This window comes from Triturus cristatus, chromosome 9 (genome assembly GCF_964204655.1).
Source record: "Triturus cristatus chromosome 9, aTriCri1.1, whole genome shotgun sequence".
Lineage (NCBI taxonomy): Eukaryota > Metazoa > Chordata > Amphibia > Caudata > Salamandridae > Triturus > Triturus cristatus.
This window is the reverse complement of record NC_140592.1, coordinates 684,434,833-684,450,974: the sequence shown is the minus strand read 5'-3', so window position 1 is coordinate 684,450,974 and position 16,142 is coordinate 684,434,833. Positions and strand designations below refer to the sequence as shown.

The following is a 16,142-nucleotide window of genomic DNA, read 5'->3' as shown; positions in this document are numbered from 1 at the left end:
TCCTACCTCTTTGCTGAGGGTAGGGCCCACCAATGGGGGAGCACTCTGCAAGACACCACAACACCAGATGATACAATCAATGGCCTATGAAATGGCGGGCTGCTGGCTCATTAGTTCACATCAGATAGGTCTGATATAAGAGCCAAACAGACAAGCCTCATATGGTCTATGGAGAAAACACCTAGTCCGCTGCTTTGAGGTGCATCATTTTCCATAACAGCCACCCATTATCATTCTGCCAGCCCCAGTGTCATGGTGTTTGCTGAAAACATAGACACCTACACGTTTCAGATGTTAAAATCAACTATGGTTTTTCTGTTTTCTTGACTGCTGCAATGCCAGGACAGAAAACATTCCCATGTACCAGGGCTTTATATGTGAAAGAACCTAGCTCTATAAATCAGATGTTAAAAGAATGCTTTTGTGCTTTTCCTTAAGCAACATTTCTCTCCTGTTACCATGTGTGGTGCAAGAACACCCTTTATCCACGGAACCTTTGGTACAGCCATATATGTTATGTTATGTTAACGGATTTTGTAAAGCGCCTGGTTACACTATATCAGTGTGTCCCCGCGCTGCGGTGGAGCAGCAAGAGCAGATACTCAGGTCTATATGTGTGGGAATAGAAGAGTCTTAAGCTTTTTCCTAAAAATACTTTCAACTGGTTCCAGTCGGAGGCACGCCGGTAGTTTATTCCAGGATTGGGCCGCCAGGAGTCGAAAAGAGCGGCCCCCCATCCTGGCTCTTTTTATCAAGGGGACACAGACTAAGCCCAGTCCCTCAGACCTGAGGCGACGGGCGGGAGTGTAGGGGGTGAGAAGGTTACGCAGGTAGGCAGGAGCGGTCCCCTGCATAATGCGATAGCACACACATAATGCCTTAAAGCGTGCACGTTCCCGGATAGGAAGCCAGTGTAAGGAGGCAAGAGCCGGCTTAGAGGGAGCTCTCATAGGGCGCTTCAGGACTAGGCGGGCCGCTGCGTTCTGAACGCATTGTAGTCTCTGTGTGCACCTTTCTGTAGCCCCCAGAAGGAGAACATTCCTGTAATCAAGACGGGAAGTTACAAGTGCGTGAATCATGGTCTTCCTGGCCGCCGTGGGTAGTATATCAAGGGTTTTCCTAAGTTTTTTAAGGATTCCATAACAAGTGCCAGCAACCCGTCTGGTGTGGTAATCAAACGAGAGGTGGGTGTCCATCCAGACCCCAAGATTTTTTGCCTGGGCACAAGGTATAGGAGTAGGGCCCAAATCTTGCGGCCACCACGCAGACGACCAGACGGAAGGGGCTTTCCCTACTATCAACACTTCTGTCTTATTGCCGTTGAGTTTTAGACAGTTTATATCCATCCAGGCTGCAAGTTCTTGTAGGCACGCCACTAAGTTGGGAGCTGCCGATTGTTGGTCTTGAGTCAAGGACACAACCAGCTGGGTGTCATCGGCATAGGACACCACACCAACCCCAAAGCCTTCCGCAATCTCAGCTAGAGGAGCCACGTAGAGATTAAAAAGGGTAGGACTTAGGATTGAGCCCTGGGGGACCCCCTGTTGCAGTGCCATCACTTTAGAATAGAATTTCCCCTGCCTCACCTGGAAACTACGATTTGTCAAGAAAGAAGTGAGCCAACCCAAAGCCTTCCCAGATAGACCTCCCCTCTTCAAACGATAGACCAATATCTTGTGGGCCACAGTATCAAAGGCCGCACTGAGGTCGAGCAGGATCAGGGCGGCAGTCTGGCCCGCGTCCACAAATTGCCGGATGGTCTCTGTGGCCAGAAGGAGGGCGGACTCTGTCGAATGACAAGAGCGGAAGCCCGACTGGGTGGGGTGTAGAAGATGGAATTTCTCAATGTGCGCCGTGAGCTGCTGGTTGACCACTTTCTCTGCGATTTTGGCAAAGTATGGAAGAAGGGAGATGGGTCGTAGGTTCTCCAGGCGCTCAAGGCCTAGCTGCGGTTTTTTTGGAAGGGGAAGAACAACTGCCTCCTTCCAGCAGTTAGGGACTGTACTGGTCTTAAAGGAGATCTCCAGGAGATACCTGATGAAGGGTTCCAGAGCTTCTAAGCATCCCTCAAGTTTTTTCGGGGAGGCCAGGTCTTTGGGAGACCCTGACTTAACGCTGCGACAGATTTTTATCAAAATTTCAGGGGAAGGGATTAGAAAGTTCTCAAGCCTTTCCTCCTGTGCTACAATTATATGGCGAGATGTAGCCCATCTGTCTTGGTTAGCCGGAGCCACAACAGGGAAGGAAGAGTATATTGTTAATACCTTCTCAGAAAAGAATTCCGCTATTTGGTTGCAGCGTTCGGCTGAACCAGTAGCAGGCGCTACTATAGAGTCTATGGAAGAGATCTCTCTATAGACCTTGAATAATTCTCTAGTGGAGTTTTCTGCAGATCTGATTCTTTCTTGGTAGTATTCAGCCTTGATTTTCCTGATAAGCCTATGATAGGCTTTCAGCGATGTTTTGTATTCATTTCTCCCTTGCATGGAGAAGTTCTTCCTCCATAATCTTTCCACGCGTTTGCACTCTGCCTTAGCAGTTCTCAGGGCATTATTGAACCAAGGGGCAGATTTTTTAGTTCTGGGTACTGTTTTACATGCCCAGGGGGCAGTTATATTAAGAGCTTCATCTATCCTCCCATCCAGTTCACGACAGGCACTATCGGCGTCCTTACCCCCGGGCGGGCCCCCCCTCAGGAGGGCACTCTTAAACCTGTCTGGGGAGAAGCCAGCCCATTTCCGGCAAACTATACCCTCACATGAGTATTCTTTCGCCTTCGGGATGGAGGTCCGGAGCAAGAAAGGGATTAAATAATGGTCCGTCCAAATCAGAGGCAGAGGGGTGCTAACCATCACCTCCTCCCAGTTGGAGAAAATAGGGTCAAGCAAGTGGCCCTTCTGATGGGTAGGGCCCGTAACACTGAGTTGAAGTTGCAGTGTCGATAGCTCCTGGCGCAGCGCTTGTGCCATTGTGCAGCCGGCATCCTCCAGATGTAGATTGAGATCGCCTAGCACAATAAGCTTGCTATAGCGGAGAGCTGGTAGGGTGAGGTAGTCTACCAAACTTGATACAAATCGGGATGAATACCCCGGAGGCCTATATGCCAGGAGGCCTTTAACAATACACTTGCTATCAATCGTGATAGTAAACAGACCGGCCTCACAATCAGTAATGGCAATAGGCTCAAGCTTGCACTGAATATCATGTTTAAAAATGATAGCCACGCCGCCTCCCCTACCGGAATCCCTATCAATATGGTTAATAGAATACCCCACTGGCAGAGCTTCGAAGAGTTCAGGAGCTGCGTCCTCGTCCAGCCAGGTTTCGGTGAGAAACAAAATATCGACCTGATTGTCGGTCAGGAGGTCGTAGATCTCTAATCTATGTTTCTTGAGAGAGCGGCAGTTAAGAAGACCGCAGGTTAGAGTGGGTGAGCCCATCTTTCCCTCACGCGTGGTGTTAAATTTAAAGGGGCAGTGATTGCAGGCTCTAGTTAGGCCGTCGGCGAACATAGAATGAGTGCAAGTATCAGCAATTATGGGGCGAAGAGCAAAAAGGCTTTGCCTATTGTAGTATAATTCCCTGCTAAAACAACCAGGGGGACTGGCCCCGGTCCCCGTACGGCCGCGGACAGGCGCAGACGGGCTTGCCTTAGGCGCGCCTTCGGCGCGCCAGCGGCGCGCCCGCTGCGCGCGTCCGCTGCGCGGGCGCCGGAGCATGCGCCTTTAAGCCTCCCCACAGCCTGAGAGTCACCCGGAAGTGCCTTGTCCTGACCTTCTCCGCCCTCCGCGCAACGGTACTAGTTACCGCGTCGGACCGGGGCGGGAAGGAGGAAGAAGGAACAGAGGCACACAAAACCCTAGGTGAGCTGCCAAACAATGTTAAAAGCTTCAAGTTTTTAAAGCTTAAAAGTAAAAAGTAAAACACAATTATCACAGGCTAAAATTAGGACTCAGTTTAAAATCACAAGCTTTGCTTTCACTCCCAGCGTATCTACCGGTATCTGCCAAGCGGCTAAGGGTACTGCCACTGCCCTGTCCATGGTTTCTTGCTCAATGCTCAGCCGGTCTAGTCCATGCAACTAAGTACAGGAGCCTGACCGGTGACTCGGGAGAAAGATTTAAGGAAGATATTCTTAGCAGCACTTCAAGACTCCAGTCACTCAAGAAAAATTACTAACTTGTGTTTTCTATGCTGACAGATTCTTGGGTTGACCTTTATCCTCTTCTCTTACACAACTTCTCCTACAACTACAACCCAGAGGAAGAAATGTGCTTTGCAGTGACAAACATATCTGCTGATTTAATGCAACTACCTGTTGTTCACATTAAAGAATATTAAGATTTGAGCGAAAAACAACACTGACATATTCATAAATTATTTCTATCATACACAAAAGTAAAAATAAAAAACACAAACACATCTGTAATTTGAAAATTCTTAAATGTGTATATATGTATAAAATAAAAAAAACACAGAATGCCTCCAGTTGAAAATGCACTCCTCAAGCATTCAATTTATTTTCAATGGGCTGCTTCAAAGGCTGCACAGATGAAACAAAGCAATGCCTGACGGGTTTTGGAAGTTGTTCCTTTCTCAAAGACTATTCGCACAAGTCCCGGCAACATTACCTTCCAATATATCCCCTTCTCATTATTTTCCTCTGGTGAGTATGCGTAAGTGCAAAGAATCATGGGATTGGCAGTTCTGTATAGCTCATATGAGCTGCCAGTCACATGCGTTCTAAACATATATTATAAGTCCATTCAGCTCTTACCCAAGTTACCCACTGTTATTGCATTGCTGCTGATCCACACAATGCAGCCTGAATGAGCATGCTTTGGCCCGCTCGGGTCCCTGGGGGGTGCAAATTTGCGACCAGGCCAGCCGTCATACAGAAAAAACACAGATTGCCTCCAGTTGAAAATGCACTCCTCAAGCAGGTTATTAATTTTCAATGGGCTGTTTCGAAGGCTGCAGAGATAAAACAAAGCAATGCCTGACGCGTTTCGGAAGTTATTCCTTTCTCAAAGGCTTTACACACAAGTCCCGGCAACATTAACTTCCAATATATCCCCTTCTTATTATTTTCATCAGGTGATTATGCGCAAGTGCATAGGGGTTACTGTCTTCAGATCCACAACATTGTCCTACTAACAGTTGGTGGTTGCTGATTATAGTAGCAGGCTACCGACCAATTTATTTGAATACTAATATTAGTGGGGAAACGGTTTACAAGCTCTCTCTGCTAAATATGTGTAGTACGTCATAAATGGGTCCCATCTTTCCCTCCATCCTTTGACTAGATGTTGTGTGAATAAGAGTGCTCCGGAACAAAATAGATGGGGTATCCCGCGGTAGGGGCCATATAGACCGTATGTAGTCCCAAAAGACCGCAAGATGATTCATATGGATTAGTGATAGTCAGTGCTGTTGCTATTTTCCCTTCTCCCTGCATATCCCCAAGAGCTGATCCTTTGATTTTCACAGCCCGATGAATTCATTGTTAAGGGGTATGTATAACACATAGAGAGAACAAAGCAGAAAGGATACTTTGCTGCTCGGTGGACAAAGCCGATTCCAGCTGTGGCCTGACAAAAACAAGATCTGAACAATGAAGTGGCCACAGCATGGACAAGGACATACCTCACATAAAGGAGGGCAAATGTCCAAGCTTCTTATGTCTTCATGTCTTTAATGAGAGTGAAGAGCCTAGCAACAATGGTCTCGAAGCTAATGCACAAACAGGAGTGGCAGCTAGCAGTGACTGGCTACAACTGGAGTGAGGCACACCTGAAAATATGCTCTTTTTCTTGATTTGTTCTTTCCTAAAGTATGTGGCCAACTTTCAGTTTGAGTAAATAGTTGTCTTCAATCCAAACGCCCCAAGAACAGATACTAGCTGACACTCTGCATCTGTCCACTACTTACTTGAAGATGCTCTGCACACCATCATAGAGAAAGGTACTAATTTTATGAACTCATATTCTCTAAGTCTTATCCACACCAGAGGCTCTGCAAAATTGCCAAGCACACTGTTATCCTCTGGAGGGATGCTGTCCAAACAAGTACTACTGTAAGCAAGATGGCAATGCATTGTTTTCAATGTACTGTGAGCCCCTGCACTTGACCAGACCCAGCAGACCGGAGCGGTGCACAGACTGCCCTATGGTCACCGGAGTCCGGTGTTCTAGCAATGACCTGCACCAGCGCACTATGAGCAAATATTCACTAGGAAGTTTGATGAAGATGTGCTTGCACCACACATAAAGGAAGCCAGACTCCACTCTTCCCTTGCACCACCACCCCAGAAGCGTTAAGACACCATCTAAACAATAGCCAGACCTACATACGAAAAATGTCAGACTGCAAACAATAACAGGAGTCACGCCTGAAGAGGAAATGCTTGACAGCAAGTCACTTGTGCCGTAGCGATGGTTCACTATATTCACATAAGATGTGTAACAGTAACCCTGGTTTTCTGCACACACTCCGCATGCTGAGCACAGGGGCACTCCAGAATAACTCATTATGTTATGCAGGATTATTGTAAAGAGCATAACATTTCCTGAAGTTACCAAGCAGGTTATATCCATAATAATGAGTCTTTAGGCATTTCTATAAAATTATCTTGGATGCTAGATTTAATTGTGAGTTCTATATGCGTCCCCTAAACTAGATGTTCTGCCCATACAAGATCCCAACAGCAAGCCTAGCAATTATGCTATACTCTGAATAGCCTAAGCAGAGAGAGTCAACAACTCAGTCTGCTTGCTGTGGCACCTGGCTTCATTGTTTCCAAGGACAGAGGCAAAACTTGTTACAAGGATTGCCTAACTGCCATCAGGTCACAGACCCATTATCTGAAACTCAGATAAGAATGAGCCTGTTAAGGAATTAGAAGGAAATGTTAAATTATTAACTTGCTCTGATATCATCTCAGCAGTAGGTGAATGGTGCAACTCTGGCACAATGAAGCTAAAGGTAGAATGAGTGACATCAAACTATGTACCAATATTTGAATCATGCAGCACTTGATATCTCATAACATAATACAATCTTGTAATACCATTACTTTTTTAGCAGGCAGATTACCCATGACTGGAGGAACTGCATCCCAAATATGTGTATCCTGAGGACTTTTGTCAGGGCTATGTCCGAGCCAATGCATCAGCAGAACAAAAAGGAGGCAGAATGACACAACCACTGTTGCCAACCGTGTCATTCTCTAGGCAAGTGTATACCTTTGGACATGTGTGCGCGCATGTGTGACCTATGCATGTGCACCTTTGGTATGACACAGGTGGGATTTTCAGTTTTTTTAAAACCCATCTAAGAGGCCGGAAGCCACTCAGAATAAACAACAAAACAATAAAATTGTATGTGCGCTTTTTAGCTAGCGAACAAATGGCATCTGCCGGGCCCGCCTAAAAAATGTTAAGTAAAAAAAATTAACAAGATCGCAAGGGGCGGGGACTCAACAGAGGGTGGGGTTAAGCGGATGGAAGCAAAGGGGTAGGGCAAGGTGTGAGGGAGCAACAGAGGCATATGAAAGCACTTGAGTGGTAGCATTTTAACAGCGAAGCAGGAGACAGATGGTTGAAGGGGAAGCAATAGGGAAGCAAAGGGGGGGAGAGTATTTGAGGGGGGTAAGCAGCATGTGAGAGAGAAAGGAAAATGCATGCACTTTGATGGAGTGTTAAAAAAGAAAAAAATAAGTTTCCCAAAGTAAGCAGTGGAAGGGCACAAGTGAGACAGTCAAAAAGATGGTAAAGACGCTACACTACAGAGGAAGGGTTAAACACAAGAAGGGTTTTGAATAACAACACAAGCAAATGAGAGTGACAATAACGCCAACCTAAAAGAGTGGCCATGACAGTTGTCACTCATAAGTCTAATGAGTCTATTGATGCAATCCACAAATGCAATGTTTCCACACAAGCAGAAGTTGAAAACTTACAAACTCAGAATGAAAGAGATCAGTCGGAGCCAAGACGTAGGGAAGATATACTGCAAATGGGCAAATAACAGTGAGAGAGAAGGGGTATGAGAGTGCAAATGAGAGAAAGAAGTCACCTACCATTCCCAAGTAAGGTAGTTCGTGAGGTTTCTTGAAAAACAATGGCTGCTGGTCCCAAACTAGACAATGGAACCTCCAGTCCACAGCGGGTGGACAATGCCTTTAGCTCCCTGGTGAAAAACTTCAGGTAGGCCTCTGAGGCGTTCCCCAGGAAAAAGAACATGTCATTGTGAAGCCTTTCCGCTTTGGTCCGGTAAATTACAACATCCGACACGGCCAGGACCTTCAGTAGCAGCCTCAGGCGCTGGTTTGGCTTACATGTGGCCCCCAGGAGTCCTTCTGTGTCCAAAATAATGAGGGAGTGGACAGGATCATAGGCAGTCCAGACACCCACAGTGCATGAATCCTGACTGGGAGAAGTTCTGAAGACCTCCTGACCACCAAAGAACACATGATTAAGGGTGTGGGACTTGCCATCCCCGGTGTTGCCAAAAACAGATAGCACTTTCACAGTTTGGTCTTCAGTGCAGCCCAGCTTGGAGAGGAATGCCACTTCATCTTTTACCTAAAAACACAAATGTCAAAACTAAATCAGGGTATGCTTCAGCTCGTTTATAAAATGAGACACTGAATGAATGTGAAAATGAAATGCCATAAGAAGGACAAGATCAGATGAGGTGAAGAAGCTTCCACAATAATTCACATCTAAAGCATAATGACCATCTAAAAATGAAGGGTGTCTTTTTTGACAGATTGTCCCCCAGACTAGAACTAGAATGCAGTACAATTGGCCTCTTTGAAGCAGTAAATAATGGGATATTGAACCTGTTATCCATCCCTGGTTACACACTGGTAACATTGACCATTACCAGTCTCTGACAGACTGTTGAAGCGATCTGCTTTTACCACTGCTGCTACAAACACATACTGCATCTTTGTGACCTACTGTGGTGTAGAGGAAAGGTCAAAGTGGAAGCAGGAACATAGCACTGGAGTGGGGTGGGACCGCGGGGGAGGAGCAGTGGCAAAGGCACGGAAGGGGAAAAAGGTACAAAAAAAGAGGAGAAATAAGAGAAAGTGAAAAAAAGCAATAGATAGATAGATAGATAGAAAGGAAGGTAAAAAGAGCAGAGGAGCAGAAAGCATAAAAACACAGGGCAGAGAGCAGCAGCAGAGCAGAGATGCTCCCCACTGGACCACCAGGAATGAGGTGCAGGCAGGTGCCTGCAGTTGGAGAAGGGCCTCAAACTAAGGACCGGAAGGGTCGAGGCAACAGCTACCAGGCAGAGTTGTGCGGCAAGGGAAGCAATTCACTGACAAGCTCAGTAAGATCGCAAAATCACTTTTTTTTTAAAGATCAACATCTTTCAGTCAACTAGCCTTGTACCAGTTCATGGAAAACATTTGAAAAAACAGTGTGTAAACAGCTCAAGCAGTTTGCTGAAAACAATCTTTTGGATACTTTCAAAGTCAGATTCTAGACAGGACACAGTACAGTTCTGGCGATCCCATCAGTTTTGGTTGATCTTTGTCACAGGGTCGACAATGGAGGTGTTGAGACATTTAGAACTGTTAGCAGTCTTCAATATCATGTATCACTACATCCTGAAAAAAATCCTAGGAGGAGTTGTTGAGTCAAATGAGATTCAATCTGACCACCAGAAGGGGTTTTCTTCCCATTGCACTGTGTTCTTGTACGAAGCTGGCTCTCTATATAGTGCTATGCTGCACCAAAACGAGTGGCACTGTGCAGAGTACAAGCAACTCATATTGCTTTACAGAGGCACAAGCAATCAAACCAAATGCACTCTTTTGTGGTCGTGTCAGTGAGCAGTTTAGGCTTATTAGAGGGTAGTGCTAAGCAATTGTTATGCTTACAGGGGCAATAAATGAGACACACATGCAAGAATAAACCCAAGACCAATTTAGAAAAATATCACGTATTTTGATATACATTTTCAACACTAAGAAGTTCGGGATCATGTAGGTACTTTTCGAGATACTGATTTTTACAGGTAAACAAAATGTTCACTTAAATGTGTCTTTACGCTGCAATGATGTGCTATGGGAAAAAGGTATATACTACATAGTTACTTGCAATAGGTTTCGAGGGGTCCCCTTCAGAAATTAAAATGGTAGGGGTCAAGGCCCAAAGAACCACCAGCAGTTAGTCCCTTGAGCATCCAGCTGCAGAGGTGCTGATTGGGTTGATAGCTTTGAGCGCAACACCAAAAGACGGGGGGGGGGGGGCACCAAGAAATAGGCTGCAGAGGGGGAAAAATCCAGGAGCACCCAATGGGGGTCTCGGTTCGTGACAGCCCTGGGGGCAAGGAAGCAGTCAGTTCTAGGAAACCCCGGCTGGGGTGCTTGGGTGCAAAGTGGTTTGGTTGGCTGGGCTTGGGCCTCGTGGACACTCACGGTTGTCGGTCTCGCCGATTGAGGGGACAAAAATCAGGGCAGCAGGGCCACTCTCGAAGTGGGTCTCTGCAGTGCGGATGTCCCTCGACGGCTGCTCGGTCTTGGAGTCCAGGTTGGACTCAAACAGACTTTGGTAGCTCCAAGGAGTCTGGTACCCCAGGTATTGGTGCTGTGCAGCTCCGGTTGGTCCTGGTGTCTTCTCACTTGGTGGGGAGATAGATCTGGCCTTCTGGAGCACGGTAACCTCTTCCTGAGCGGCTGCTGTATCAATGAGACCAGGAATTGGCAAAACAGTGGACCGGACTTTGCTGTTTGGTGCCTGCAAGCGAGTAGCTCTTCTACTCCAAGGGAATCTACTGACAGTTTCCAAAGTTCTGGCAGCCCACCAGGGATTTTGGGAGCAGAAGAGTCGGGTTTTCGCAATTGTTGGGACAGGTGCAGCCATGCAGGGTTTGGTACCAAAAAGTCAGCAGTTGGTCCTCAGTTCTCGCTTTCTTTGCTTTTCTTGGTCTTCTTCGTCTTGTGCCTGTGGAATCGGAGTTCCTGGTGTCAGGGGTGACACCTAAATACTCAATTTAGGGGTGTTCAAGGGAGTGTAAGTGGGCTACTTACCTTTGGGGTGCCTACACTTCCTATATGACCAGTTCATATGGGGAGTAGGTATAACCCTGGCCCAGTGTATCTAATTTCATCAAAAACCAAGATGGTGGTTACTATTATTATTATTATTATTATTATTATTATGTTGTGTTCACTTCAGGTAGCCCACCTTAGGGGTGTATCTAGCTTGATAGCCAAGATGCCTTCTGACTAGCTAATATTCCCATCTGCCCTGGTGCCAAATGGGCCCTGGGCAGGGAGAGGCATTTCCTCAGGCTGGGGGAAGCCGGGGTTGTGTATCAAAAGTGGCAGAGACCTTTGAAGCATCCTCACTTGAAATGCTGATTACTCAGCAATTCTGCTTGAAGGAGGTGACAACACCTTGAGCCAGGCAAAGCATTGTTTCTGACCTCAGAGAGCGTGGGCTCTCACCTGCAGGGGGTCAAAAACCTGTCTGTAGTGGCAGGTTGGCCTACACCAGTCAGCCAGTACACTAGAGATTGGTAGGTTTTCGGGGGGCACCTCTAAGGTGCCTCTGGGTGCATGTTTTAATAAATCCACTACTAGCATCTGTATAGATTTTTTAAGACAAGGTGTTTGATACCAAACACCGTAGGTTTCTGTGAAGCCATCATGTAGCCTGGGAACTCGTAATGACCAGTGCCCAGTAAAAGTACTCAAGATGGCTTCCCTGTTCAGTTGTACTATCTACCAATTGGATTAGACAGAACATATCTGCTTATGCGTATATGTCCCCACATGTAATATAATGCATCTGCCTTAGGGCTGTAAGGCCTACTACAGGGGTGACCAACATACTTCATGCAGTGGCTGGGGACATGGCACACAGGGCGTGTGCAAGGTCGCGTTTTTATTTTTTGTCTGCACCATTTCACGCAGCCTGCAATGGCAGTTTGCATGACTTTGTTGGTGGGTCCCTTAGAATAGCACCACACATGCTGCAGCCCTTAGAAACCCTCTTTAATACCCAGGCCCTAGGTACCTTGGGTACCAATTACTAGGTACTGGCAAGGGTGCTAAAGGTCATTGACAACTTTAGGAGAATTGCACAGTTACCGTGTTTTTGGGAAAGATCACGGACGCTGGGCACCTGGCTTGCAGGAACCCAGTGCACTTCATCAACGCTGCATCAAATACCAGGCAATAATGGGGTTGACCATGTCAACAAGCATTGGCATAGCCAATAGGTCTCGTCTTTGAGACCTTATAAGTGTTTAGCCAGAGATATTGGCTTTGCCATTGTTTTCAAGCTATGTTGTGGAGCATTGTGGCCGCTGTGCAGGATGTTGAAAAGTTAAAATATAAAAGTCTTATAAGCTTTTTTGTTACTTTATATGTAACCAAGAAGACCTTCTGTACAACTGAACGACCTTATTAAATAAAGAATTAACATAAAAAAAGATTTCTTGTTTTGCGATTATTGTCCTACAACTGTGACAGCAAAATTAAGATGCATTTTAATGGTGTATTTACAGTGGCAGATGAGGTGTTATAATGTAGCACGTTTTCAAATAGGGAAGCATGTTTTTATGACAAAACAAATATATAATAATTAAAGTGCAAAGAAAAATGGGATAGTGTGTGTATAATATGGGCAACAATGTTCCTTAGAAGGGCTGTTACGTAGTAAGTACCTTTTTACAACTTTTTAGTAACACTAAAACAATCGTTTAGGGAAAACAGAGAAGCTTTGCACAAAATCCATCAGTACTTCAACAGCTGTTGTAAACAGACAATGAGTTGTAATTTTTAAAAGATAATTTGTGTGCAGGTTGCTGCAATGACAATACGGTTATTTATAACATAGCGCACTTTAGTGCAATATTTATAAAAAATCTGTCTGGTATTAAACTTATTCTAATATATTTTCGTAACAAAAATCAAACTGATTTTTGGTATATTTAATTTTACAATAGAGAATACACATGTATTCCGCATACTTGCAAATATGTGGTCTCTCATTTAAAAGAGCATCGCACCAAGGATTTAAGTGGTCCACAAAATGCTAAGCAATGATTTTTAGCTTACATATTTTAAGCCACGCCCTTAATTACATTGGCAACGCCCCTTTGAGAGACCCCCTCCCGCCCCAGTTTTTTCAGCCCACTTAAAGCCCTGACTGAAGGCATGAAAATGTCACACATAAGTGAACTGATAATTTATCAGCTGTGAATTGGGTTTAGCCTACGCTCTCCCGCCTAAAATAATGTAAACCCTCAACAGAAGTCACAATGAAAATACATTCAGAGGTACGGTGCTTTCCACGGTTGACTAAGCACAATTCCGGGGGCACATAAAAAAAAAATCACTGTACATCAAGAGACATAGCTAGGTGTATGACCACCAACCAGACAAACCCACCCCACACAGCGATCTCACAAAAGGTCCACGCCCTGCAACGAAGGCATCAACAGGACCTACACATACTCAACCTACTCTTCTTGCCTGTTATCATTCATCTACCAAAAAATCCGCTACTTCGTCAACTGGAACCTCAAAATGCAGAGCTTCCGCCATATGTCTCCAGTCAGTGATTGGCTGAATATGACTGACAAGCTCATATTACCAATGTGGACTCAAGGCTCTGAGAGGCGGGAATTTGGCAAAGAAGGGACTAGAAAAAGATCGGTGTTGTTGTTGGGGACCCGGAGAATGGTGTACAAGCTACGGGGTGTAAAGTATTCAGGGGCCGAGCGCGAGATTCCTTTCTAGGCAGGGCACTAATCTTATGGTAAATAGGGATGACCAAATACGGTAGTAAGCGCTATATACATCCAATTTCACTACAATACAGTGCTAAACTGATGTTAACTAATGTGAAGCCAGTGGGCCGCTTCTGTGGTTTATGTAACGCTTTGCATTACCTGCAACGTAGACGTGAGCAAGCGGTGGCATCACAGAGCACAGATGGTCATTACCCTAACTCTCATTTAAAAAAAAGCGAAAGCACGGCGCATTGCGTGTAACCTGACCCACCAGGAATGCAACTGCCACCCTGCGCGCCTCTGCTCGCTCCCGAGAGCAAAACGCCGTGGGAGTGACACATTGGAAAGGAGGTGGGGCATGCACCCGCCTTTGGCTATTTGCGTGCTTTCATTATTGAAAGGCACAGGCAAAGGCCAAGCCAATGAAAGGCAGGAGTCAGACCCACACGGAGAAGTTTGGAGTGCTCACAAGAAGCCTCCCATAGAGCAGTGCATGCACGCTGCACTAGGCTCAACCTAAAAATGGCATTTATGGAAGAAGTATTTAGGGGCCTCTGTATACCTTGTTAAAAAAATATTCGAGCTCCCTGCAGACATATATATTCAATTAATTGCATTACTTTCTTATTCAGAGAAAAGTGGATTGTATAAAACGATAGAAACGTCACTAAATGTTCTCATTGGTGTCGCATATGAGTGGAAATACAAAATTCTTTACTTTTGGATTGCTAATAAAAAACTTACTACAAACAAATCATGAATAACTACTTTCACTTTTTCATCTGACATTTTTCGACCACTTGATGTACCAAGGGCGTTCCCTTTAACAAACAAGGGCAAAGCTCCAAAAATGTGATTGGCAGTTTTCTGATTCTTTTGTTTGGGAAAAGTTCGCCATTTACAGCTCACATTCATTCATTGGCCTCACTGCAGTGATTACCTGTGTCACTTTCTCCTCTCTCATGAATGTATGTGGATTTATCAAGTGTGAAGCTACCCGCTGGCATCCGCTGTTCGGAGGTGGTTGAGCAAGAAGGAAAGGTGGTGGCCTGAAAAGGGGGTTAAGAAGAAGAAAGGTGTGCGGTGAGAGAATCGGTGAGGGAGAAGGAAGCATTGGGAATACAAAAGGCTAGAAATGCTCCTCCAGCACACCTAATTTCTGCCCCCCTGTACTTTAAGTACACAGGTAAAGAACAAGCTCTGTGAGTGCACCTCTTCCCTCAACGGAATCACTCCCTGCAAGTTCAGAATTCCGAAGGCCCCTCACAGCTCCTCCAGTGCACCTCTATCCTGTCCTGGGGCATCCCCTGCAGCTTCAGTACCAAGACCCCCTCACAGCTCCTCCAGTGCACCTCTAAACTGCCCTGTGGCATCCCCTGCAGCTACAGTACCAAAACCCCCTCACAGCTCCTCCAGTGCACCTCTATCCTGTCCTGTGGCATCCCCTGCAGCTGCAGTACTAAGACCCCCTCACAGCTCCTCCAGTGCACCTCTATCCTGTCCTGCGGCATCCCCCGCAGCTTCAGTACTAAGAACCCCTCACAGCTCCTCCAGTGCACCTCTATTTTGTCCTGCAGCATCACCCACAGCTGTGCACATTTTTTATATAATAAAATTTCATAATCTGAATTTTCGCTTCTAAATTAATCTATTAAGGTTTAAGTAAGTCCTGAATTTTCCAAGGTACTTATTACTATACAGAGAAATGTTCAAAACCTTCTTAAATATATTTGTATTTAACAATGGCAAGTTAAAAAAATACATCTTTGGAACCTAACTTTGGGAGCTCCCTTTACAGAATAGCTCGGATGGTGACCTAATTCGTTCACTGCACTGACTTCAGGAGGAGTCTAAAAACGTCCACCATACTCTTCCCCTGTTTTCGGGAGCAGGACATTCCAGTGGGAGTTCTCAGAGTCAGGGAAGAGGTGCGGTGGCTGCCCGTCCGTCCGTTCCCGGCTCTTCTAGATGCTGATGCCCGAATGACAACACCTCTCTGTCAGCAAGAGATGCCCGTGAACAGCCCCCCTCAACCATTCCCCCCCCCCCAGCCGCCGCATCCTCCATCTAGGTGGTTCCTTTTGTTCTGCCACTCCTAGGGCAGGTACGTCCCTAGTGTACTCCTGAGAGGAGGGGTTACTATGGAAGCAAAAACATGTCAACGCTAGACTCCCCACCAACCCCCCGAAGTGTGTGAGAGGGCATGGCCCGGAATTTCTCAGCGTCCATTGAAAAGGATATAAATTGCCTCCCTGGGTGCCACAACTGCACCTGTGCAGAGAGCGCGAGCCTTGGAGACAGAAGAAGCACAGAAGAGGGCAGCTGGGTAAGTTGGGGCAACCTATCCCAATCATGTGCTACGCACCCTAGTCTTAGAG

General features: G+C 46.0%; 1 protein-coding gene across 4 annotated transcripts in view; it reads right to left on the bottom strand.

Annotated features, from left to right (window-relative positions):
* The window catches only part of LOC146798496 (zinc finger FYVE domain-containing protein 1-like), a 116,555-nt gene that overhangs the window by 85,536 nt on the left and 14,877 nt on the right, over nt 1-16,142 (bottom strand). For all 4 annotated transcript variants that reach the window (XM_085625767.1, XM_085625766.1, XM_085625768.1 and 1 more), the window contains exon 2: nt 8,081-8,585. In XM_085625767.1, the coding sequence (XP_085481893.1) occupies nt 8,081-8,585 (505 nt within the window). The remainder of the gene's footprint in view (nt 1-8,080; nt 8,586-16,142) is intronic.